Genomic DNA, 27,755 nt, shown 5'->3' on the forward strand with positions numbered 1-27,755 from the left:
GTTGTCCACTTCCTCAGCTGACGGGATCTTCTTTAGCTCCCTTTAGCCCGGTTTTGCTAGTTGTTTTTAGCACGAGGAGCTGTTAGCTAAGCAGCTAGTTAGCCCGTGGACATTATAACCAGACCATGCATGGTTGAAAAACTCTGGGTCAGCTGGCTGCATGTTCATCTGGCCAGTTCAAATTCTGACTTACAGTTTATCACCATTAATAATTTCTTATGCTTTCTGTGATATTTGTGTTTTGTCAGAGGTTGTTGTGACATCATCTCAGTAATGACTGCTACAGGATCATCGTTTCACAAGCGCCTGTGAGTGTTTCATATTTGAAAGGCAGCCGCTGCCGCCGCCAGCTTCACGGCTGTCACTTCTACAAGTTTGCTCACTACAGTCAGATTGTGTCAGACATGGATTGTAACTGTTGTTGTTCTCTCAAAAACTAGTCTTGCTTAAATCACCAGAAGAAGAAAGATCAGCCACAGTGGAGTAGACTGGAACATGATGCATTACATTCATTGAGTCTAGTCCCCAGCATAATAATGTTCCCTCTCTATGGTGATGATATCGTTACATGTCTGGGGCCTTGTCAACCCCCGCGCCCCCTTTCACCTTCACAGTCACCGTATCTGTCCTGTTTTCTTCTGTTATGTACATCAGTAGGTCGGTCTGCCTGCCAATCAGGTATGTGGGACTCTTCCTGTCTGAATCTTCGGCTGTGACGCAGGTCGCTCGGCCTCCTGTGGCAAACAGGTGGGCGTGGTTTAGATTCACAGGAAGGGGGGGCAGAGGGGGGGTGGTGGTTCAAGGCTTCAGGTTAAAGCTAATCTTCAATTAAAAGGACTTCAGACGCCAAAGTGATTGGAGCAAATTCAAATACAGTTTGACCCACTTCCGGAGTTTCACAGCGAGTGTTCAGAGGCGCTTAAAGTCACTGAAGTGTGTTTACAGATTTGGGAAAAAACACGATTTAAAAAAAATTAATTTGTCTTTTGGTCGTTTTTTGTGAATGAGCACAAATGAAGAAAACTGAAGACTAAATTCATGCTGCTTCTTTGTTTGCAGCTTTTTAAACTCACTTCAGAAACAACATCATCGTTTTCATCACTGATTTGCACCAAGATCTTCTCTAATGAAGAATAAATGACTTCTCCAGCACTTAAAAGTCGCTCACTTAAAGTGTAAAACACCAGAGGTAGATCTACAACGCCTGTTTAATGGCGTCTCAGTGAAGCTGCAGCAGAGCAGGGAGAGAGATTTAGAGAGAGTTGGAGAGAGAGGGTTAAAATTATCCCCCTAAAGCCAATCCTCCTCAAGCTGATCAGTGTGCTGACTAACCAGCTCGCAGACTCCAAACGTGGACGCAGGTAAGAAAACTTTTCAGTCTTTCTCTTAGTTGATTATTTTCTATTAATTAATTCAAAAGCAGACCTTCAGGGGGGTTCTTTTTAGTTTCAGCCTTATGGATCTGTCCATGTTCTTCATCAACTCTGATCGAGAATGGGTGAGAAAGAGAGCCAGAGCTGAACGTCTGCGGTAGTTACAGTGACGCAGACCAAACCACCAAGTGTAATTAAAACAAGAGATTCTTCTGGACTTTTTCTCCACTTTTTGAAAATTGTAAACGGAGTGATTTTGTGTAAGTTGTGTCACACGGACGTGAGGATTTCATCAGTGTGTAAGAGTTGAGATATTTTAACAACATGTAAAGCTCGGCCACACAGCAGGGATTCATGGTGCTCTGAAAACAAAATCCAAGAATGAAATGGATTTACATTCTGCCCAGAAGACATTTTTAAAGATGCAGATAAAAACCAAATGTCAGACTCATCAAACCCAGAATAAGAACCTTTAGTTGGACATCTTTTAGACTTTCACATAGAAATCAAATCTTCCTGGACTCGTTATGAAACTGATCTCTACTTTCTTCTCATGTCAGTTTGAATTAAGCTGCAGGTTTTAAGTAAAGACTTCTTGAACTTGCTCGCTGAGCTGTTATGTGAAGCCGCGCTGATGTTGGAAGTCTTGAATAACAGACGACCTGCTCGCTAGCAGGAGCGCACCGATGATCGGTTTAACGCATGCATCGGTTTCTGATGATATCGGCCCAGCGACATGCACTGATGTGCAGCAGCTGATGATTATGTGTTGAATCAATTGAACTCTTAAACCAGAACATCTAGCAGCTGATTCAGAGGTAAAGATTAAAGATATTCTCAATTCTACACTCTGTTACTGAACATGCTACACACACATAGACACATAGGGCCTTGCTCATGGGCACCTCAGCAGTGCTCAGGAGGTGAACTGGCAGCTCCAGCTATCAGGCCAAGATCCAGATGGTTCGCACCGGGACTTGAACCAGCGACCCTCCTATAGGTCCCTTACAGAATAAGATACTGCCCCCCACATTTAGAGGGATCAGGCAGACAGAAGAGGTCACCTGTGGGACAAACTGTTCTGATTTCTTGGTCGAACTTGAGAGAAAATGTCGGCAGTGTGAAGTCACACAAGATAAAAACGTCTGCGTCAGCAATCGGCTTAATTATTTGAAACATCAGTAACACTATCAGCCCTGATTTCTCAGCTGGTGCCTCTCTGTTGTTGATGTTTGGACCAAACTTCGGATTATAGCGTTTTTAAACTTCAGATAAAGTTGGAAGATTTGGCTCAATGCGGTCGAGTGTACACGCTGGAGCAGGATTTATTTTAAGTCTTTTTGGAGGTTTTTTTTGTGCAGAATCAGTTTTTTAATTATTTTCCAAAAGTAGCTTGTTGACTACACTTTCTCCCCCCCTCCCCCTCCCCCTCCCCCTCCCCCGCCCCCATCCCCACCTGTGTACCTGTCTCCACCTCTGCATGTGCCACACCTTCAGCCTTGTTTAGAAATGAGAGCACTTTTGATGAGCTTTGCGTCACGTGCAGCTAAGATGTTGATGTGTTTGACACGTTCTCTTTTAGCATCCATGAAATCACCTCATGAGTTTGAACTGTTTGAACTCGACCTCAGGGAAATAATATTTACATTCCAGAACAACAGATCCCAAAAACACTCGAGCATGGAGGATTTGAAAACGGTTTTGTTTCATCTTTTGCTGTGACTTTGTGATGACTTGTCTTATTCTGGATGTCATGTCTGCGTTGAAGAGAACTGCATTTATTACATTTTGCATCGAGCTCTCTTAAAGTAAAACTTCTCTGCTGCTTGTTTTTGTGGCCTTTGCATCCTTCCCCGTTCCCTTCTGCGGGTCCTGCTAAGTCGTTGGCCCAGGTTTGTGCAGCCCTGATGGGCTAAAGGCCACGTGCAGCTCTAAGACCTTGGTTTGACTTTTTCTTCATTAGCCGCAGAGAAAGCTTGTAAACACGAGATCCACCGCCACTCACATCAAAAAAATCTACATCCCAACAAGCATGACTCGGACTTTTACAGATTCTCAGAGAGCAAAGGAGTGACCGTTTTAAAATCAGGATCCAACACTGACTTCAGATCAGCTCAGGGCTTTAGGGGAGCATGATGGAGACTCCAAAGAGCTGCAGACTACAGAACATGAAAAACATTGAGATCCTGTAAGATGACACCCTCCTCCTCTAGTTAACACGCAGGTGTAACCAATGACAGTCGAGCACTCAGACCGCCTCAAAACAGACAATTTATCTGTCATGGATTGAATGGATTTATTTTAATAACTATATTAATGTTGTAAAATTACAATTAATATCTCATGAATTTAAGACTCTACTCTCTACGCTGTAAGACTTTATTCTTCAAATAAATTTACATCTGAAATCAACAACTTTATTTTGAAAAGTCTCCCAAATATCCAATGTATGACACCATTCTTGTTCATTTCTAAATTTGCAACTTTATTCTCTTAAATGAACGTCTTTCTTTCCCTTTTTTTATGACCTGAATTTACGCCTTTATTCTTGTAAACTTACAACTTTGTTTTGAAAAATGTTCGACCGCAGTCCCTGAAACGTACGACTTTAATCTCTTTCCAATGTATTACATTATTCTTTTTGTACATTTACAACTTTAATCTCTTAAATGAACAACTTTTTTTTTACGACCTTAGTCTCTCAAATTTACGATTTCATACCTTAAACTTACGACTTTGATCTTGAACATCTACAACTCGAATCTCACAAATATAGGACTTTATTTTTGAACATGTTAAGGACTTTTAATCCCATAAGTGTACGACTTTTATTTAAATTTACGACTTAATTTTCTGAATTTACGACTTTACCTCCCTCAGTTTACGACTTCATGCTCGTATATGTGAGACTTTAATCTCGTAAAATTATGTCTAAAAATCTCAGAATTGAAGATTTTGAATCTATAACGAGGCCCTAATCCTCCGTTGTAGATTTTCTTTACGTTGGAGAGCAATCAGATAAAGAGAAGAGATCTCGTCAGTAAAGGTTTGAAAACCTGCAGACTTCTTTAATCGGGTCTTTTCAGATTCTGAATTAACATGTTCCTGTTTTTTGTCCTCACATTAAGCACATTTCAACTCCACTTTTTGTAGAGCGCTCTCCTCTCACCACGGAGTGATTCACACACAAAAACAAATTCAACAATTACAGAGTGGAGTCAACTTCACGTGAAGGGCCAATTAAACTTCAGTTACAGCGCCCTTCACAGAACCATGAGGCGGAAAGATCATGGAAAGTGGACACCCGTGATTGGCTAGAATCAAAAATGAAACCCAAAATATCTTTATCTCCTCACAGAGCTGTTGTAACTTGTTCATCGTCGCCTGGTTTGTGTGCTGAGTCGGGTCCAGACTACTGCTGAGAAACCGGAGCTCCCCGCCTCGCCTCGCCTCTTGAGCTCCCGCGCTAAGCCGGCGTATTGTCACATTAGATTGTTTGTGTTTTCACTCTCTCCACTTGAGCCTGAGAGCCTTCAGTGGAATCACAAGTATGTGCAGACAGACAGGCGATGGTGACCCCGGACAGGAAGGTCTCTAATGAAGCCGTCCCTGTGTCACCTCGGGGGGAAGGCAGGGCGCTGACCGTTGACCCACCCAAACATGCAGCAGGGGTCAGCACTAATACGCTGAGGTCAAAGTTCACCAAAGACACCACACAGAAAAAAAAAAACATGTGGTGGTGGAAACTATAAACCTTAACCTTCAACGTCAGCTGCTCGGCTGCCAAAGTCAGTCAGTGAGTTTAAAGCTAAGGGGAACATTTCAATGCTCTGAATTCACGTGTGTGTGTGTGTGTGTGTGTGTGTGTGTGTGTTTCTTTAGCAGTTCATTTATGATCCTCTTGGCCTCACATATTCAGATCCCTAACTCAGGTGAGTCCTGTTAGTGTTCGAGACATGAGCTTGGAGAAAACTTTGCATCAGGGCCACAGTTTTGCTCGCTGGGTCCGTTTCTGCAAAGTGAGCGCAGTCATAATGTCGATAAAGTGATGAAAATTACAGATCTGAAATTGACAGGACGTTGCATTCAAGCATATGAATTCTCATACCGTGCACGCTTACTGTTCACTCTACCTTTGATGTAACTAAAAGTTCAGAACGAGGGAATGATATTGTGTTTGACAGTGAAAGGATTTCACTTTGATAATCTCCATTTACAGATTCTAGATTGAGATATAGAGCCGTACTCTGGGGTCTGGATCCTCATCATTGGTGCCGTTCTTGGGTTCGTTTATAGTACATGTGTAGTCTAAGCTGTGTCGACCAATCAGCAGGCTTTTAGTGTGCGGAGGAAAATAGTCGGTATGGAAACCAGAATCAGACGGATCCATCTGCCTCTGTAAACAGATATCTGCATAAAACAAACCTGCTTCACATTTGACTGTGAAAGATCATCAACGTTTAGATTCCCAGACTTCCTGAAACGCATCACAAATGATCTGACCATTCAACAAACATTTTAAAAGTGGTTTCTTTCTCCTCTTGAGGGCAGGCCTGACAGAGCGTGCATGATACTGGTGAATGCAGACTTTCAGAAACATGATCAGGCACGACTCCCGGGGTCTGGGATGGACCAGGAAGTGAAGGTGTTTATATAAACGCCACACAGATGAGGAAGTCTTAGCTGGAAGTCGTTATATGATAACTGCCGGCTTCACTGGGGTTAGGGTGAGAGTTAGAGGAGATCATTAGTTCAGCTTTATGTGCAGAATTCTAATGGTGAATATAAATAAGTAGACAAACTGCAAAATTTGGTGATGTTTGTTAAATAAAGATAAGAAATGGATAGATCGGATAGGATGGATGTTTGGATTGGATTGGACAGAATGGGTTGGGTGAATGGACGGATAGAAGGATAGATGGAGGGATGGATGGATGGATGGATGGATAGATAGATAGATAGATAGATAGATAGATGGCTGGCTGGATGGATGGATGGATGGTTGGATGGCTGGTCTTTAATTTTCTCTACCATCCTCCAAAAGAGAGCGGTATAATTTGAGTATTTTCCCTCACAGTCAGCCGTGGTGTGTTCAGGCTAATGGATGCTCTAAAGGGAAATGAAGGACTTTAACACTTCTGTTAAAATGACCAAAAGACCAAAATCACCAACATCAAAATGTACCAAAATAAAACGTTCAAAGGTGAAGTGAAGCCCCTCAGAGCGCGTGGTACTTAACGGCTCCACAGTGGAAGGCTGTTGACCCGCACAGCTCTAAACTGTAATTACTCAGGCTGTGATTGTGAGGCGGGACTGAGATCAAAAAGGGAATCACTAACTCTCTTTGAGCCTTTTTTCAGACGGTTTAATTGAGCTGTTGCCTGTTTTGTACTTTAACCTACAAATGGCATGGAACATTTTAGTTGTGGTTCATCTACCAAAGAAACAACGATTATTCATCAGGGACAAGTCACTGGCACTTAGTTTGAAATGGAGGATACAGATCAGCAAAAGGAACGTGGCAGAGACTGAGAGATGAGGTCAAAGTATAGACTGTATAAAACATGGACGGACATGGAATCTCTATCTCCTCCTAACTTTTAGTTACAGGCCAAGAGGCAGGCCTTCAGCCTCCTGGAAAACAACTCAATTCAGCCATGCCCCAAATTATGCAAAACTCTTGACCTTAAAGGCTTTGTGTGTGATTTTTTAGATCCAGCAGATGTCGCCCTTGAGCTCCAGCATGAAACCAAAACAACTCGCGCTTCATTGTTGTATTAGCATGCTAATGCTAGCGATCTTTATTATGCTGGTATCTTCACACTGCATGTAAATTTACCTGAAATGAGCGTGATCTAGAAACACAGTTAAGCAGTGAGTACAGTATGTTATTCTTCTTTTCTCTAGTCCCTCAATTAAACAACTTTTATACACGAGGGGAGGAGTCAGCTGGCCGTCTGGGCGATGTAAACAAAGTGAAGATAGGACTCTGAAAACTCTGAAAACATCACAGACAGTGGGACTCGGGTGTTACACCCATTGTAGACAGTCATGACTCACAGAGTTATTTTCAGAGGATATACTTGATTTATATTATATTTAAGTGTGAAAAATCACATAGAAAGACTTTAAATAATCAAACCAGACAAGTTATTAAAAAACATTCAAGCCCTGCACAGTGTACCAAAAGAGAAATTAACTATTGGGACCAGAACTGTGTGGTACCAGGCTGAGTCCTGAGAACTTAAAATCCTGGTAACCAAAAGTTTTCACAAATAAAACTTTCATTGTATAAATATCTTGCAGCCAGAATTCCTCACATATTGTCGACGCTCTGGTCCATGCATTTAAATCTGAGGGGGCTCATGCACATTAACCAACGGTGACCCTTTGGCCTTTTGATTTCTGGTTTTATCAGGGTTGTATTCACAGCACATGGAGGTCTATACTGTCTCTGTAACAGTGAAAAAATAAAGTGGCTTGCAGTCTTTGCCCTTGGTGCTGCTCGTCATGAAGTCCTGCTCTCCAGGCTCATGTATGACGCCGCATGCTTCAGTCAGGTATCATGACTTAAATCTCTTCTAATGTTGTCTTTAAGTGTCAGACAGTGGGGCTCACTGTCAGATTAAAGCCCTCTTCTGTTGGCATCAGGCACACCTCTGAACGCCTCCTGAAACCTCACCCAGGGTATACGACCTTGAGGAATATTATTTACATCAGCTCTGATGCTTTTTGGCATCATAAGACACCGAGGATGTTCATCTCAGAGTTTCAGCAGCGGGGAATAAAAACAACAAAAAGAAAAAAGCTGGAACCCCCGAAATCTGCACAAAAAAACAGAACTGGATGTTCGTTTCCACACATATTAAATATAAATGAGTATAATCACACACATTACGCTGAGAGGAATCGTTCTCCCTTTGTCAGATTTCACAAAAGCTTCAGCACTAAAATGTTTTTTTTATCAGAATGCAGAGAGAGCCAGAAGGACGCTTTCATCAGGAGTTTCTTTTATAACTTTAATGTGTCAGACTTTCCCATTACGCACCGAGCAGCTATGGTACTGTGTTAACAACTTGAGGAAGACTCCATCTAGAATAATAATTAGGGTCTAGTTAGGCTGGTATAGTTCAACCTTAGAAATACTGCCATGCTTGTTAATGTCGCTCTCCTACCGGCCAATCAGAATCAAGAAGGCAGGACTTCTGTTATCAACTTAACCAACAAAATTGAGAAAGAAAAACTCGTCCTTCTTCTGGACAGTCCCCCCCCCGCCCATGCACCCAGATTCAGGTCTAGACCTGCTGCTAATGCAATGACACGATTCCTTTTTTCTATTGCTTTTACTCTTTTTGTAAATTGTCCTTTACTGAATGAAAAAATGCAGAGAGACGACTTTAGTGACCAAGCAAGAAAAACTCTGAAATTAATTAATTCCTAAAACGTGTGAGCTCACATTTCCTTCAGACCGAGGAGGTTTTACTGCCCTTACTTTATTCCAAAATAAAAGCAGCATTGAATTCAAACAGCTGATATTCAAAAAACACAACTTTTCAGTTATTGAATCAATTTAAACGGTCCAACCAAATGCTGATTGGTCGTAACCTTGGTCTGAAGTTCATGGCCAACGTACTTCTCAGACATAGATTGAAAGCTTTTGCCACAGTTTGCACACACTTTTGGTGTTTTCACACTTGCAAAAGAAATCCTAAAAACAAACTTTTCACATTAGCCAGCTCCCTTTTTAAGGGGTTTCATCTTTTACAGCTTTCCCTCAATGAAAACAGCCTCTTCTTTCTTTCTTCAGGTTAATGAAGAGCGAGAGGTTAACAGGTCAGTACAGGTGATGAAACACTTTCACAGCCTGTAACCTCTCTGACACATCACACAGAAAACACCATCAGTCCTAAAAGTGTCCCTTAACAGGTCTGAGGTGTGCAGAGTCACCTTTACTCGGACTGTTTAGCATCCAGTCAGAGCACCTGACAGGAAGGAGGGGGCGGAGTTGAGTGAAGTGTTGCGTGAGACAAAGAGGTCAGCTCAGGGTACTTTGTGGAAAAATGGGAGGAGGGACGTCTGTCTAAGCTGCAGGAGGACACAAGGTGGGATGTACAAACCCTGAGCTTGGATCAGTAATCTGGGCGAGGGGCTTGGATTGGCTCGAGAAGCTAAGCATGAACAGATACTCTGCTTCTGCATATCAGCAAACAGGGACGAACTTGCACAGAGGAGAGGCCGAGATGATCAACAGTTGGTAGAGCTGATTGAACGTGCATCGAGGGAAGAACTTGAAAGATGCACAAACACAAAGTTTTTATTGAAATGAAAACTAAAAGTCGACGGTAAATATGTTCACTGTGAGCCCGGCCGACACCTCTCACCTGTAAATGATTAAGTTGAGCTCAGAAGACCACCAAACATGATATGACTTTCTGTAAAGATGAGGTGAATTATGCAGAGATTTGTGTTCCTCTGCAGAGACAGCTGCCACAACAACAATGTCTTGACTCTGTGAGTTTGGGGGGAAGGGGGGGAGTTCTGGCCGAGCGAGGACCCTGCAGCCAATCCCTCGTTAAATAGCATTAAATCCGATCAATCCTATTAGTCTGTCACCCTTTGGTGGAGGACGCGAGGCAGGGAGCTGTGTTGTTGTTGTGGTCGGACAGTGATGTCGAACTGCGGCTGTGAAATGATCCTATTTTACTCAAAACTCTCAAACATACTGTATATAAAAAAGAAGAAAGGTCCTTAATACCACACTGAATAAGCAAACCATGCCCTGCACACAATGTTGATTTAAATAACAGAGGAACACATTATTAAATTGTTCTGCTCTGCGTGTAGCTAAGCTAGTAGCATCTTAAGTTGTTTAAGACGAGTGTTTTCCTTCAGTCTGTCGGGTAAAAGAGGCGTGAGCAGGACATCAGACGATGATTTGATTGGTGGGTGGAGCCTGGCAGCAGAGCGGAGGACGTGTTGGGATGTGATGGCCTTCTCAGTCCTGCTGATGTGATTGGTTGTTCTCAAATCACAAACAGTGTTTGGTTGAGGGGAGGTTGAAATGGCAAAATGATCGTACATTTGGCCTTATTGACGGTACATCGTACAGAGGGCAAAATGATGGTACAGAAACGATAGTTATCGTAAATCTGTCAACACTAGTCCAGGAAAACATGAGCAGATAAGATGTCGAGATCAAACTGATGTATGGCACCGCCAAGGACGAAGAAAGAGCATTTATGATTTGAGAGATAGAAACGTGTCAGGTGGTCCACAGTTGTCTAATGTCTGACTTCTTCTCTCAGTAAAAGAAGGAAAGAGAGACGCTTGCAGGTTTCCCCCCATAGGCGGTTCTAGGCAGAGTAGCTTGGTCCCCCCTGTGGCCACCCCTCCAAAAGGAAGAACCCCCCTCATAACACATACACAGTATTTGACTCAACAACCGGACTCACAATCTAGTATTAAATACTGTTACTGACACAAATATAAATCATGGTATTTAATGATGTGCGCTATTATTTGGCTATTATTTGGCTTTGTCTATTTTTCACCTGGGTTTAATTTTCCTTTCTGACAAAACAACTGGCCCCAGTTTTGCCCCCTCAGTAAAAGTGGTCTAGAACGGCCACTGTTTCCCCCTTTTGGTGATGCTCCACATGAAGTCCTGCTCTCCAGGCTCATGTGTGTCGCCGCGTGCTTCGGTGGAGTATCATGACTTAAATCTCTTCTAATGTTGTCTTTAAGTATCAGAGCGTGGGGCTCACTGTCGGATTAAAGCCCTCTTCTGTTGGCATCAGGCACACCTCTGAACGCCTCTGTAAAAAAAAAAGAATTATCAGAAAGCAGATAGCTGTGAGATCAGTACTGATACACTCTGGAGCGTTACACCAGAGGATTTCACTCCTCAGGTGTAAACACGATGATCTAAAGGAACTCAGCTCTGCAGTGTGTCTATAGGTTCTACTTTTTAAGATTCCAATCCCTGCACCAGGTTTTAATCACTCACTGTTTGCATAGTCCACTATTATTTATATGTAGACATGTAACCCACCCTCCAGAGGAAACTCATTTCGGCCGCTTGTATCTGTATCCTGTTGACTGCCGAGCCAATCCGTCAGTCAATCTCACAGTCCATCCTACCCTCACCACCTTTTTGGTAACATCACTGAATGTTGTTCAAAGCTGAGCTCAAATATCACACCAAGATTTGACCACAACATGGCGACCACAGTCGAAGGGCCTCAAAACGTGTCATGAGAAACCAATCAGAAGAGCGCATTGAGATTACGTCCAGCCTATGGCCTGAAACCTAAACGAACAGACGGTTAATGGATGTTAACGGCATTTTAGAAAGGAAGAAAAATATGCTAAATAGTACCCACATTCAACCGAAACAACTGTTAAGATTCTTTTTAAATCGACCCTCAAACGGACGCTCAGGCTTTATTGAAACAGACAGTCAGTGACACGTCTGTGTGAGCTAACAGTTGCTAACATGTGCTACATTGGGTGCTCAGTGGTTGGTACACCTTGGACATTCGAAGGATTATGCAGAGAAATATGTCTAACTTATTTAAACTTTTGAATAATGACACGCTAACGCCTCCGCCCAGCACTCTGATTGAATACTTAAAATAAAAAACACACAATTGAATCATGAACAAGTCCAAAGTCCTGCAGACAAACGTCCCATTAACGTCTTACTTTTTATTTTTACAATCGTCATATTGTACACATTGAAAGAACAAAGATGTAAAACGTTGATTAGTGTGAGTCTAGTTTGTGTCTTTGTTCAGATGCAGGCGCGTTGTTTCTACCTGTCACCGGCTCCATCTTTGTATTTAACCTACAGGAAACGTTAGCATCTTCACAGTCTGACCAACTCTGCAGTTTCTCCGAGGGATGATGTCACATGAAGTTCATTGCCTGAGACTCAGCTGTTTGTACTTAACGGAGGTTGTTTGAGCCGCAGTGATAGGCTATAAAGATAAAGGAGCTTAGAGGGAAAACATCCTGTGTCCTGAAACGTCTTCCTCTTGGCGTCTTGTCTCCCTCTCTGGCTGACCTTTACAGGTAAAACGACCGAGGACAAATCTTCAAGCTGGGACCCAAACGGACACTTGTCGGGTCCTTTTCGCAGTTTTCCTCCAAACAGAAATCATTTCAATGAATACGCTCAGTCCTCATCAGTTGGATAAAGGTTTTTAAAACCTTTACAGCATTGCTCACCTAAATACTCTCAACTCTCAGACCGAGAGGCTCACAGAAACTGGATTTCCTTTCCCTAAAAACGAGCAACCAACTGGAATATGGATCTTCAGTGTCAGTATTTTCCATCAACACATTCATACCAGTTTAAAGACCTTCTCTTTAGAGTCCAGAAAGCTCCACAAATCAGACAGAATCCATTTTATGTTTGGGAAGTGACATTTTTCACTGTTAGGAAAATCGTTTTAGCAGCTAGGATTTGACTCATTTCAGAATTAAACTATTAAAGAGGACATATGATCCCCCTCCTCCACCTTTTCAAACAGTCCCGCTGTGGTTTAAATGAAACATCTGTGCTGTGCTTTGGTCAAAATATAACATGAATCAAGCACCAGAGGAGGTTTGTGACAATGTATAAACCAGCTCTGTCAGAACGCTCCATTTTGGTGTGTGTGTCTCTTTAAATGTAATGACCCCCCCCTGAGTTTTCCCCGTAGACATCACTCCTCTGTAGCGAAAATAAAAATGTCAGACATGCTCAAAAGTTTTGTTCTAGGCTAGGGGTGGAGTCCATGGGTGGAGATATCAGGGGAGGGGAGGGGATTTTTTTTTTTTCCAGAATCCCACTGTGACATCACAAGGAGAGCACATTAGAAACGAAGCATTTTTCTCTGTGTTGTAAGACTTATGCAGACCACAAACAAAGGACTGGATGGGTTTATTTCACATTTTGTGGGTCAGTAGACACTCAGGTTACTCAAATATATGTTCATAAACACTGAAGAAGTGGATTTTTCAGAATATGTCCCCTTTAAATTAAACAATGCAGCCGTCTTGGTACATTTACTTTTGGTCCTCCTTCCTTAATGAACTAACCTTTTCCGTCTCTAAATAGACTTAAACACGATGTCTGAGGGCGGGTGAGCGCTCCACGGTTCATTAGACCCCGGTGTGAGAGATGGGCTCCTCAGGCCCACCCATGTTTCAAATGAAAACCATGCAGCTTTCATCAGACTGAATTGCTCGGCTACCGGCTTAGGGCCAGTTTAATTGGCTGTTATTTCATTACTCCACAGCCTGCTGCAGTCGTGACAATCCCCCACTGGCCTCCCCCTCAGTGCTGTCAACCTGCCTGCTGGCGTCACTGAACCTATATGGTCTGCTGGCTTAGTGCCGACAGGAAGTGCTGATTGACTGAAGAAGCGGTTAGATAATTGGGGAGTCGTTGTTATGATGCAGGTCATCTTTTCACTTCTACATTGTCTTCTAAAAATTGAATATTTTCCATTACAACTATTCTGATCCATCCTTCACAACAGGGTCCTAAGACTCTGACGAGACTCTTCTCCTCTGTCGCCCCCCGGTGGTGGAATGAACTTCCAAACTCCATTTGAGTCCCTCTGCACCTTTAAGAAAAAGCTAAAGACCCAGCTCTTTCATGAATACCTACTAACTTAATGATGATGGTCTCCATATTATTGATGATGATGATGGTAATGACGATGGTTTTTGTTTGATAACGACAACTTATAAGATGGATTCTATACTGATTAGAGCGCTCAAGAACTGCCCTCAATGTTGTGCTTTGCCTCTGGTCACTTCCTGTCAGCACTTGTGTGTCCAATCGGACTCAAAGCTGATCGTTTGCTCTTACTGACATTGTTCCCTTTTTTTCTAGATCCTTGCTTGTGTTGTACTTACTCTCTGATGTACGTCGCTTTGGATAAAAGCGTCTGCTAAGTCAATTATAGAACTATTACAAGAGTGTCTGCAAATTATCACTTTTTCTTCGTCAAGTTCTGACCCTGATTACCTTCTTTAAAATTCCAACCTATCCAGATGCCTCTTCAAAATGAGTGCAGTTATTTGTTTTTGCTGACATCCTGTTTTTTCTCTGTGTTTTGAAGGTAGCAGCACTTCTTCGGGATCAGATGGGTTGTTAGAAGCTGAAGATAAAAGGATTACTCTTGGCTGTTGAACACAGGAGGTCCACGGTGCCAAGAGGGATCATCTGGCGAGTCGAGGCCTAACACTTCTTCTCGGAGACAGCTGAAGGACCTGTCCTGACACATCAGACCGGCTCTCCTGATTTGTTAACCTGCCATGGAGTCCAGAAGCCTTCTGTGACCACAGGACTCAAGAGACGTTTGGCAGCACTCTTTGGGTGGTTTGGATTATCCGCCTGGGATTTTGTAACATTTTTTCCTCCTGAAGGGATTTATGCTCTCAGTGAGGAGAGGTCATCTTTGTTGATATGAATCGACCCACCGCCTTTGAATCCAACGCATATGAACGCCATTCATGGTGGTCATCACACTAAAGCTAAGGCCTGGGAGGACAGTCACTTGTCAGGGAGTAGCTTGGACTCAGGCCAAATATGGCCAGAGACGTCAGTCCTCTGAGTCTGATGCCTTTCTCTGCCGGGCATCAGCAGTGGGTTGGGGCCTCTCTGGGGTTCACCCTCCCTGTGTTTCCTCTACGCTCTTTCATTTTCTACTACTTCCTGTCATGTGCAGCTGCAACCGGCAGCTTGCCTGGCATGGATCATGACTACGGCATTAGTCCCAAATTTGTTTGCACTCCTATCCCGCCAGAGGCTGACCCCAGCTGCTACTCCCCGCCCAGCGTGCCCCATGGACCGAGCAGTAACGGCCACAGCAGTGACCACGGCGGAGGTAGCCGGCGCGGCGTGATGTCCGACGAGGCCAAAGCCACCATCTTGCACCTGCGTGAGAGCCTTGTGAGACAGAAGGAGACCATTCTCGATCAGCGGGAGACCATCAGGGAGCTGACCGCCAAGCTCACTTTGTGCGAGGGCTTCGGCGGTCACCACAGCACCGGACACCACGATAGCCATCATGAAAATCACCATGACAACCACCACGATACTCATCATGACACACACGATAACCATCATGACGACCACCACGGGCATCACAACGGCCACCACACGTCAACGTCGTCCTCACACCACGGGCCTTTTCACGGCACCGACCACCACTACTCCCACGGCAGCCACAGGCCGGACACCCACCACAGGAAGGGCTCATCATATGGGAAACACACCTCCTTCTCCCCGGAGCAGACGGGCAAAACGCTGCAGACGCTGAAAGAGAGGCTGGAGAACTTGCAGGTGAGTGTCATCAGACATGTCGTGACAGTGACGTTTACATTAAAGAAACTTCTTAGGTAGATATTCATAATACACAAAAGAAAAGTATAAAAAGTGTCCTCAATACAGATATGAAGGTTACTGTGGGTAGGTTGGTGTGTAAGAAGCTCTTCTTAAACCTATCTAAAAAGTGGGCTGTGTCCGATATTCCAGTGAGTAAATATGCTGAGACATGAGCTGTCATGTTCCCACCCTCCAATGGTCCCACAGCCCAATGTTCCCACATTTCCTTTTTCATAAATTTGTATCAGTTAGGGTTAGGGTACCCTAACCATTACCCTAACCCTAACCCTACCCTGTGGGAACATAGGGCCTAATGTTGAGAAAATTCTTAGAAATATGGGAACATTGGGCTGTAGGACCATTGGGCTGTGGGAACATAGAGCTTACCACACCTGAAGTGTAGCCCCCTTCATCACCCACTGCCCGTGACCTGACCTGATTGAAACTTGACCCCATTCATTAAAACAAACGGCCTCTTGGCTGGGCAAAGATTGCTTCAATACACAGACCGGGCTGGTGGTGCCCCATTTTTAACGTCTTTTCTCCTTCATTAGGTCACTATCAGTATCATGCATTTAAAGAAAACAGTGATAAACTGTTCAGTAAATAAAGCTTGTGGAGTCCTGGTTTGATTGAAAAGACTCCTTAATTAATGAAGAAGTGACCAGCAGCGCGGTGGTGAGTCTGTACTTCACAACTATCAAAGTTACCGTAGGATGAGAGGTCAACTACCATACCAGTAGAGAGAAGGATTGCAAACTCCCCATGGTGAAAAATGATGGTTCTAGAAAGAGCTACACAGCTGCACAGAATCGGCACTCTGTGGAGTTTGCTGAATGCAATTCAAATCTTTGTGCATAATGACAGTTTAAACCTTTTTTCACCTCTGGGAGACCCCCCAAAACAGACCCTATTATGTACCTCTGCAACTAATATTCTGGACCTTACAGTAATAGATGCTTTCCAATACAGACGATTTGAAACACTTGAAAATGGTCATAGAAAAAAAACAAATCTGTAAGCCCATTGGAGAACACTGACCTACGCCAAGAAAACACTCCAGGCTTCCTGATGTGCAAATCTCTGAGCATGACCACAAACGGCTTTATTGACCATGTATGCTTACACCCACCATTAAGTCATGTTCCATGATGTGGTTTTGCTGTTTCAGACAATGGTGTGACAATTTGGACAATGTAATGTCTTGTCAAATCGGATCTGGTTCAAAATTGAGTAGGCACTTTCTCGGCCCATGCTTCGGACTACAACTAACTTTAATAATGATTTGATAATGACAGGAACAAACAGCAGCAGAAATGTGACATCCTTGGGTGTCACTCCTCAAAACATGTCAGTGAAGTTTCTTGTTCTAAATCCACTCTGATCCTGTATTTGATCATGTCTATGAACCCCTCTATTTCAGCCCTGCTCAGAACAGGCTGTTTCTGTGTCTGTATCTTTAAATATGTAAATGAGCTGTGTCTGACCACGCCCCCTCTCTGGAAGGGCTTGAGTTTACTCGGTGCTTTCTCGCTCCATGTCCTATTGTTTACGGTGAGAAGGCAGACTCAGAGGGCAGAACAAACACCTAGCTGTGGGAGTGTCACCCACCTGGGGGAGGGGCTACTGCCCTTTGTGATGTCATGAAGAGAAACTCTCCAAATGGCCTGTTTGAGCACACATTTTCTAAAAAGTGGAGCAGGCAGAAGACGGAGAGGGTGGACTTTTCTCATCATTGGGGGGTTTGTAGACGGACTAGGGACACGTGTTAGAGTCAGAGAAACATGGAGAAGAGAATTTTACAGAATATGGGACCTTGAAGAAAGTCTACAGTGACCTTAAATGTAAACGCCGTCTGGATGAAGCTGGGTAGCTTGTTGCCTGTAAGAAAGTGACCAGAAAGACAGTTGAAGAAAACAATATAAGTCTGACACAAGTAATGTTTATTTTAAAATGTGTTAATCCTGTCTGCTGTATTTTACTGCCATGGAGTATATTTCCAAGAGTTCATTTCTTGATTTACAAAAATCTGCCTCCTCACCTTTTGGAGCGTTGAAGTACTTAGTAATGTTTCTACGAAGACGGGCTGAGTAGTCTGCTGGGAGGCGGAAGCCTATCAAAGGTTTGACTTAATTGAGGTCGTATCCTGCGTCACTGCGGGTCACGAGCCCAGCTGCCACACCAGCTGACAGTGACGTTAGCCGCCAATTTAATGTTAGAAGGTCTGCTAAACTGCACGGTGCTGTTTCTGCTCCTTCACATTAAAGATTTCTTTATGATGCATTCTTTGAAATGTCAAATATTGAGTTTTTTCTCAGAGACATGACTTTTAGTAATGTTGTAATGAATCATTTTAACTAAGATTTTTAAAACTCACAGTAGACTTCCCAAACACATCAAACAACCAACACTATCAGCTAGCATCTCAACAACAAAGCTAATGATAAATCTTTTTTGAGACGTTCTCCTGGGACGCTCTCCTGGCTATCAGTGATCTTAACTCAACAGGAAGCTGGCCAAAGTTGATTGGCCTTCACCCTTACCTGAAACGACCTGTGACCAAACAGGAGCAACAAAAGTGGCTGTTATATCGGGGGCGGGGTCATAAAGAAGAAAGAGGGTACCAGATCTCTGTTTCATCAAACACCAGGATATTCTCTGAATCGTGTCCACAGACTTAAAGCAAACCAAACATGCAGTCTCACATGTGTAATGATTCTGGTATCACATTGTGAGAGGACGGCCCAGCTGCGCTCCGAGCTGTGAAATACCTCAGCATCAGAGCAGGTGGTCGGGGAAAGTGTTGCCGCAAATCCCCTTCAATCCCTCTGAGAGGTGTGAGACAAAACAGAAGCTGTCCGTTACTTCTCCTCTAAGAGGATGTCCGCCCCAGCAGCCTCTGGCCGTGCGACGAAGGGCAGCGACCGGCCTTGGCTTTAATTAGCCTAATCTCCGCTGACGAGGCTATTAATCGTGGCGTGCGCTGGCAGAGAACAAAGTCGGATTTTAGCCGGTGAGGGAAAAAGAGAGGAGGCAGGAGGACGAGAAGGGAGGGGCAAAAAAAAACATTTGTCATGTAGCAACTTTAAATGTCCCACACTATTCTTCTTTATTGACTTCATAACAATGAGATGGATGAAAAAGCAGTTCTGACTCTCAGGTCGTAAGTAGATTTAGTCGTTTTCTTCAAAGTAAGGATTTAGTTATCAAAGGAAGGAGGGAGGCTGTGTCTGACCACGCCCCCTCTCTGGAAGGGCTTGGGTGTCTCGGTCTTTCTCGGCAGACTCAGAGGGCAGAAGAAACATCTAGCTTCTTGAAGAATGACGCTGCCTTTCAGAAGTTGTAGTTCTAACAATCCCCTCTAATTATCCATCACCTACTATTCTTTAATGTTTCCAAAAACTTTAAAATGGGTTCCTACCTGGCAACCAACTGATGACAGCTCAGAGATTTGACTTGAAATTCAACACTGTATATATTCTCATTTGTTGCTCAGATTTTGTAGATTTTTATTGGTCAAACAGTTACATTATTTTCGCATCTTAAGCCGATATTTTGTTAAACCATGTTTAATCCTTTTTCTGAGTTTAGCAAAAGTTTTATGTAAAGATTCAGCAGAAGGAAACTGACCTCCAGAAGTTGTAGTTCTTACAATCCCCTCTAATTATCCATCACCTACTATTCTTTAATGTTTCCAAAAACTTTGAAATGGGTTCCTACCCGGCAACCAACTGATGACAGCTCAGGGAGATATCACTTGAAATTCAAAGCTAGTTGTTCAGATTTTGTGAAAAATAATAATAATAACCTTTTCTTTCATGAATATTCATTTTAATTTCATTATAAAACGCTGATTATTGCCATTATTGACAATGGCAGTAGTATAAGTGTTTGCGTGGCTTTGTGGGTCAGAGTCTAAGATTGGCTGGTCTCCGATCAACAAGCTGAGAAAAAATTTAAATCCGGTCACCAGCTGATCGATCGGTAAATGTTAACTTTAAACTGTCTGATGCGTTTTTGTCTCTGCAGGCGAGGAACTCCTCCAGCTCCTACTCCAGCTCGCTGAGGGAACTCCTCCAGAGGAAGATCGCCGCGCTGGAGGAGCAGCTGCACAGCTACTACAGAGACCACCACGACGACCGCCACGACGACCACCACGACGACCACCATGACGACAACCACGATGAACACCACGCTGACCCCCGGGGCGGCAGCAGCCACCACGATGACCACCACGACGACCACCACAACGACCGTCGCACAGATCACCACAACAGCCATCGCAACAACCACCACGGAAGCAACAGGTACAACCATCGCACCGGTCATCAAAACCGCCACTACAACCACCATTACGACTCGCACCACAGCCGGCACGATGGTCACTACGGTACCCATCACAGCAACCACCGCAATGACCATCACGATGACCACGATGACCACCACGATGACCACCTTGATCCCCACGACGACCACCATGATTACCACGATGACCATCACGATGACCACGGTGACTATCACCACGGAGCTGGATACCACGATGACCACCACGACGACCACCATGACGGTCACCACTATGACAGCCACCACGACGACCATCACCCGAGGCGTCAGCAGTCCGGCGGCAAAGAGACGAGTCCTCAGGGTCACAGCAAGCTGGAAACCGTTCTCAGCCAACTTCACCACGCCACCGGCGACCACGGTACGGACACACCCACACACACACACATCTTAAACTTGAGATATTCCCGGGCTAAAGGATCCGGGCTAAAGGATCCAAAAAATGACAAAGAAAATGTTGATGCCTCCATCTTTGTGTGCAGTCTTTTCTTAGGCACACTGTTGTGGTCGCTCTAGGCCAGTGTTTTTCAAAGTGGGGGTCCAGTCCCTCCGGGGGGTCACCAGAGAGTGCGGGGGGGTCGCGAAAACTTGGAGGGAAGAGGGAGAAAAATGGAACAAGAAATAAAAACCTTAGAACAGAATATGTTTTTTATTACTTTTTATCATCATCATGTCTTAACATACAGTACACATATTTTATATTCAACATAAGGATGACAATATTTTACATTTTTATAAGTGGTGTGGTGTCAAAAGGTTGTGTCCCCCCAGTGATGTTGGAAATACTAAGAAATAACAGTTACAATACAGAAACATGTATTACAGTTTGTTTAAAGTAGCTTGAAGTAAAAACTGAGGTAGCTTGGATCTGTGTCACATAAATTCATAAATGATTCCCTCCATCAAGGTTTTCTTCCCTTTCTCTTTATGATATTTAACATCTTTAGGAAGGGCAAACAAACAAATGAGTTATATAAAATGAAAGAATAAAATTTAATTAAAAGAAAGAGAAGAAGATTCAAACAACAAAAAAACCACAAAAGAAAATAGTATTTGTGACAATGAAATGACAATGAAATAGTCAAGAATTGAAGTGAAGTGACCAAATGCGTTCTCCGCCTCGAGGTTGATATTTGCCATAGTGTTCAGGAATTTAAGAAATGTTGCAACAGGGGGGGGGTCTGCCCTCCATCAGTCATCAGTATCAAAGATTGCGTACCCTAAATGTCGAAACTAACTCTCCCATAGACCGTTAGTCCCAGCAGACCATCTAATCCCTAACCCAGTCCACTAACACCAACTACCAGTTTAAGACGATGCATACTGAAATAATGACCTGATCCTGAACTCTGTCTCATTAGGAAATCACAAGAAGCTAAAGAGTCCCAATGCTTTCCTTCTGGACTTCCCTATGAGGACCAACTACATGTACGCCAGGATGAAGCGGTCAGTCATCAACGAGATCTTTGCCCTGACCGTCTGCATGTGGATGAAGGCGGGGGAGGGACCGGGCCTGGGTACTCCCATATCTTACGCTGTACCTGGACAAGCCAATGAGCTGGTGTTGATCGAATGGGGCAGCAACCCGATGGAGCTGCTGATCAACGACAAGGTAAGAGCGACGCCATACCATCCAATGGTGCAGAATCCAGATAACACACCAAGCCCCCTCATCACGGCGTTGTTCCTAGGGGTGGGCGCGTTAAGGTTCTTTGTCCACCTAGCGTTTTTTCCAGGCAGAGGCTGTGGCCATAGACCGGCTGTAGTTCCCCGCTCTACAGCCCAGATGTAAACAAGCACACGGGACAGTTAGCATCTGGTTAAAGGGGATTGGTTTGACAAAGTTGATAAAGTTGAATGTGAGCTTAGCCAGGTTAAACTGGAGTGATGCATAACCTCATTTAGCAGAGTCATGTGGATGTTCAGCTGCAGGGAGGACCGAAGGCTGGAGATGCTAGCACTGATAACGTTAGCCTCCCTCGTCAAACCAAACTACATCGTCTACCTGGTGACAACTTAATGATCAATTTTGTCTGTTTTTTATGAGTGTTTTCTTATCTTAAGAGGAATCTGTTAGTTAGTCGCTTCTGTTCCTTCTGTAACTAAAAATGAGTCGGTTCATCTCTACAGAACAGGAAACACCGGTTCTACTTTACATTAAAGGATTAAAGACTTGGGCCTCTCTATGAAGCTCTTATTCGGGGGATTTTTCTGTAAAAAAAAGCTGCTTCTCTAAGCTTTATTAGACCGGTCACAGTGGGCAACAATGCAGCTCTCAAAAATCCTTTTTAAACCTTCAAAATCGGCCACGGCTCAGAGAAGGTTACTTCTCTGTGTGTGTGTGAGTCAGGAGCTTTAGGAAACGTCTGTTTGCCTCTTATTGTCTTTAAAGTATATCTCCAATAAAAAGTAAGACAGTGACATATCTTTGACTTAAAACTTTTTGTTGAAAATCATTTAAATCTCAGAAGGAATGTCGTTTTAGTGTCTTAATGAGACGTTGAGTTGGACACAGATTCTTGACCAGGGGCGTGTCCAGAGGGGTTGGTGGATTCTGATTGGCCACCCTAGGTGCCACCCCAAAAATCCTAAACTGTGATTGGCTATTTGCCTTGTTTGGCCATTTTGGGTGGACCAAAACATTCCCAATTAGTGTATTTTTGTGTGTTTTTTTAAGTACTTTGAATTTTGTATTTTGAACATAAATCTTATTTTTGTGTCTTTAATGAATTAAGCTAAGAGGACATATATGTTTCATTATCTTGTTGTTTAAATAACAGTACATTAGAAAGGGTAAACAATTGATATTAATTAGTGTGTGAGTGTGTGCACATCACACTTCCGGCCACCCCTGCATAAGTCAGTGCCCCAGTTGGCCACCCCGGTCAAAAAAAAGTCTGGCCCTGCCCCTGTTCTTGACATACTTATTGGTCAATTAGTGTATTAGCCTCCTAATCTTGAATTCTCTGAAAGGCTGATTCCCTCGACGTAAGAGGGAAACAGATGTTTTTCTGTCCCTTCCAGTGTTCTCAACAACAAATCAGCAAAGCAATGAATCTCATTATCCTAATTGATTAGCCTAATTGTCTGTAGTAGCAACATTTACTGACGTGGTTCGTTTGTTCTAGTTACACACTTGGCAGCGATCGAAACCGGTCGATGACCAAGTTGAATGATGTCAGAATGCAGATTTTTTTCTCAGAATTTCATTCATTTTCTGGAGTTTTGAGGAGAAACGGGGAAACAGGGGTTTGTCATGGAAATACATTTACCATGAGATTAAAATGAACTTCTGTTGTCTCTCCTCCAACATGATGACGTGTCCGAGTCGTGACGTCAGGTCAGGCCTCAGGATCCAATCATAGGCCGACTAAGGGCTGGTCAATAAAACAATTTCATTAGGCGATGGCGTTCATGTTTGACTGGGCCGAGCCGAGGTTGTTTGTAGCCATCTTGTTCTCCAATTTATATTTTTTATTTTGTACCTCTTTAGTTACAGTTTGCAGCTCAGGGGCTGCTCCATGTTTAAAAGCAAGTTTCTTAGCTTGTATGCGAGAGGTCACTGACTTAGTGACCCATGGCGTGTTATAGGAGTAGATTTAGACACGCTTACAGGGAACACTCATGTAAGGTTAACGCACCTCTATCTCCACATTGAAGACAAGCTAAAAGCTCTGTTGAGCACATAAAGGGAACAACAATCAGGAAGGTGTTCCTGTTAAACTCTCCCAGCACTCGTCCTCCTCGTTCCTCATCCATGTCTACTTGAGCAACAGGAATGGAAAAATGAGGGCGTGGGTTGGGGGGTCAAAAGGGGGCATCACTAAATCCCTGTTTCCACCAAGTGGTCCGGTTTGGTTCAGTTCGGTACGGTACGGTAAATCCTGATCTTGCTTGCGTTTCCACAGCCAACCGTTCCCTTATTTGGTAAGCGGAGTGTAAAGCCAGATGGAGATACAAAATAGTGTGACATCATAGAAGCCCAACACAGTGTAGCCCACTGTTAATTAAGTTCAATGAAGAAGAAGAACGGGACACAGTAAACAAAATTGACCCTTGGCACCCCAACAGAAGGGTACCAAAAAAGTAGGACGGCACGGATCCCTTATTCAGGAACCATTCCCAACTTTTGACGATGGAAATGTCAATAGATGGGTACCGTACCAAACTGAACTGAACCGGACCGCTTGGTGGAAATGGGGCGTTAGTTTCAGTGTGCGGGCTGTTAGGATCGCTCATAGGAAACAGTGGAATCAAGCTGATTTGTTTGTTTGCATTGCAGGCTAATGAGTGACGGTCAAACACAAAAAGGAAAGCGTCTCCTGGCGTTTGTTTGTTTGTTTGTTTGACATATGCACAAATTTCCCCCACAGGGGATCAATAAAGTTTGTCTTTATCTTTTATCTTTATCTTTATTTAAAGCATCAACAGAGATGATTGGTTCTCTTTCCTCCTCACCATTAATCGTGTGCCTGTCCCTGTCTCTGTCTACCTGTCTACCTGTCTACCTGTCTACCTAGGCGGTGACATTGCCCATAACCATGACGGACGGAAAGTGGCACCATGTGTGTGTGACGTGGTCGACGCGTGAGGGCGTCTGGGAGGCCTACCAGGACGGGGTGAAAAAAGGCTCAGGGCAAAACCTGTCAGCCTGGCACTCGATCAAACCAGGAGGGACCTTCATCCTGGGCCAGGAGCAGGTGAGACTCACAGGACGCTCTCCAGTCGAGTCAGTAAACACAAGAAACTGAAGATGAGCATAAGTCATATTAACCCTAATGCATTATTATGGACATTTTTGTCCATTTTGTCAAATGTTTCCTCTTCATCTGGTCATCATTTTGTCTGTGTTAGTGCATATGGCACCATTTTTTGTAAGAAAGTCTCTCTTGACAAATTTTGGGATGCACATTTAAATTGTTTTAATAGATCAATAGAACACAACATGTTTACTACCCTCTTAAGTCACTAAGGACAAAAAATGTCCACTTACAAAAAACTGCTGTAAAAATAGAACAGATTGATATTTTTTTCTACTTTTTTCTGCATAAATCTCTTAAACAACTCCAGCCCTGCTCAAAACTACCAAACATTCAATCATTTTTAGCAATTTAACCCTTTAAATGCCAGTTTGATTACTTGATGTCACTGTTGTTATTTAAGAAAAAAATAAGTTATTTTCAATAAAACAAATATTTGGTGGCTGGTGGATTTTTTTTAAATCAGTCTTGGATATGTCAAAGATTATCCAAAATATTGACTTTGGTGCATTGCTAGTTTTTGTGTAGCATCAGATTTAAAATGTAGTTACCTGTTTGGACATTGGAGGGCGAAAATGTGCATAAATCTCTTAAACAACTTCAGCCCTGCTAAAAAATATCAAATATTGAATAATTATCAGGAATTTAACCCTTTAAATGCCAGAATCATGTAATCAAACTGAGTCAAACTTTGTCCTTAGTGACTTAAGTGCTGGGTAGACTTTACAATCAGGACATGCTCTTGGGGATTAACACATTGTTGAGAATCTGGATGTTTGTTTGGTATCCCTCATTAGAGAGAGAATGCTGATTCAGGTTTTTGTGCAACTTTTTTTAAAATCCTGACCCTGTTCCTCTTCATTGTTCCCAACAGGACACGATGGGAGGCCGCTTCGACGTCACTCAGTCCTTCATGGGGGAGCTGTCCGATCTACAGTTCTGGTCCAGAGTCCTGACGGCCAATGAGATCCACAGCCAGGCGACCTGCGCGGGCCACCTCAACGGTGACATCATGTCCTGGTCAGAGGAGGCGGTGGAGCTCCACGGGGGACTCACAGAGTTCGCCTTCGACCCCTGCCACTAAAAATAACATCCCCATCAAGAGCCGCAGCTTCATCCCCCTGGACGCTGTTCATCTCATTTCCACTTCAAGAACCGCTCGGAGAACGGGGAAATCGTTATTTTTGCCAAGGATTGAAGATGGGTTCATCGATGTCGTGCATGCCCTGATTTCCTGTCCCGTCAGTCGACTGAGATTGTTATAACACCAGCTCAGCATCGGGCACAGACAGAGCAGGGAGTTACTTTGTGTTTTTTTTTTTTTTTATCTTCCTCCCTCCTCCCTGACGCTCTCAGCAAAGCGATTTTGAAGGGCACCGGGCTTTGGATTTAACGGCTGTGTGATCATGACTCGGCCTGCTCTGAGAGAGCCAACACACCTAAGAGGATTTCATCCCATCAGGACAGGTCCAAAAGGTTGCTGGTTGCTCTTCTGGTGTTGGATTGTGAGCAACAGGAACAGGAAGTGAAAGAGTGGCTTAAAGACACAGGATTCTTCTGAATAAATACACCTGGAGACCTGAACTGTGATGATTCAGACTTGTTGATGAGGTGTTGATCTGCTCGTTGGTTGTGCAGACGAAGGTCTAATGTATGTTTTTTTACAGTGCAGATTAAAAAAAAAGAACAACCTACTGATGTCATTTTGCACGTTATGATTTTGGCAGATTGTTTTTTTTTTTACTAGTATTTCATATTGAAAACTAATGCGACCCATTTGTTGCATGGCTTTAACCTGAGTGTGGCGTTTTAAATTATCCGTCGAGCCATTATGTAAGAGTACAAGAAACATGACATGTTGCATGACACACACATGCGAGGACCCACCTGACCACCTGACCACCTGACCACCTGCATCTCATACAGAGTCATGTCAGGGGGGGCGTCCGCTGGCTTACAGCAGGATTTACCTGTGAACAACTGATCTGATCCTGCCTATTCCCGGCCAGCTCAAAACCTTATGGCCGAGCCACACACACACACACACACACACACACACACACACACACTGACTTGCACACGCTCAGAAGATCTAAAGGTGTACAGAGACGATGCTGATCTCCTGCTTTTCTGTCCATAGACGCACCTTCATGTTTTTATCACAAAAGAGGTTTTTGTACATGTGTATGACATACTATTATCTTTTAAAGTATTAAACGCATTTATCATTTTATTTCTTACTCTGTAAATAATTCAATAAGTACATAAACTGTGCGTGTGTGTGTGTTTTTAAAGCACATCTTTGGGAGTCAACTGTTCTTGGAAAAAACAAACTTTCATCAGTTAAATCAGTTTTAAAATGTCTTTGTCCATAGTCACTTCTTTTGGGGGGTATGTGTTGTTGCCATGGTGATGGATTCTCTCAGCATAAGGACCACATCATCTAAAGTTTTGGGGAAATCTGCAGTTGTTTTTTTTCTGCCAACACAAGCAGCACCATGTAGCTTCATATGCTAGCGGGCCAAACGCATTCTTCTTGTTTTTGTTTTCGTTAGATGACAGTTATCACATCGATGTGTCGTTTGTTGACAGTAAACATGTGAAATAAGATAATCGACCCTAATGCTTAAAGGACTTGCTTATTCTCGCCTTGTGTACATTTAAATGTCTGTTAGCTTTTCTAGGCCGTCGTGTGTGAGATGTGTTCAGTCAACAGTCCCTCCCTCCATGTGTAAGCCAAAACTATAAACTGACGTGTAAAACTTGAAAGAGGCGCTGTAACTGCTGTCCAGATTTGTAACTCTGTCAAGATTTTGAATAAAACTATTTCAATATTTCATGAATTCAACAAGACTACGAGCTCGTGTTTCTGAACTGCTCTCCTCCCCTTCAAACAGA

The 27,755-nt window shown here is 43.4% G+C and overlaps 1 protein-coding gene across 1 annotated transcript; it reads left to right on the forward strand.

The window, feature by feature from the left end:
* The first annotated feature begins 912 nt into the window (after positions 1–912).
* LOC110000054 (neuronal pentraxin-1-like) lies at positions 913–27,700 on the forward strand. The gene is made up of 6 exons (XM_029281471.2): positions 913–1,361; positions 14,489–15,714; positions 19,786–20,458; positions 21,459–21,709; positions 24,618–24,797; positions 25,732–27,700. Exons 2-6 carry the CDS (start codon positions 14,959–14,961, stop codon positions 25,939–25,941), a joined length of 2,070 nt encoding a protein of 689 aa, XP_029137304.2. The 5' UTR covers positions 913–1,361; positions 14,489–14,958; the 3' UTR covers positions 25,942–27,700.
* Positions 27,701–27,755: the final 55 nt, after the last annotated feature.

Source organism: Labrus bergylta, chromosome 19, assembly GCF_963930695.1.
Source record: "Labrus bergylta chromosome 19, fLabBer1.1, whole genome shotgun sequence".
NCBI classification, from domain to species: domain Eukaryota; kingdom Metazoa; phylum Chordata; class Actinopteri; order Labriformes; family Labridae; genus Labrus; species Labrus bergylta.

Bases quoted from the DNA above. Each gene is read 5' to 3' on its own strand.
- LOC110000054 (XM_029281471.2), top strand. From the start codon at position 14,959: ATGGCCAGAGACGTCAGTCCTCTGAGTCTGATGCCTTTCTCTGCCGGG. The intron at 15,715-19,785 runs GTGAGTGTCATC...TTGTCTCTGCAG, and splicing joins AGAGGCTGGAGAACTTGCAG to GCGAGGAACTCCTCCAGCTC. The intron at 20,459-21,458 runs GTACGGACACAC...CTGTCTCATTAG, and splicing joins CCACGCCACCGGCGACCACG to GAAATCACAAGAAGCTAAAG.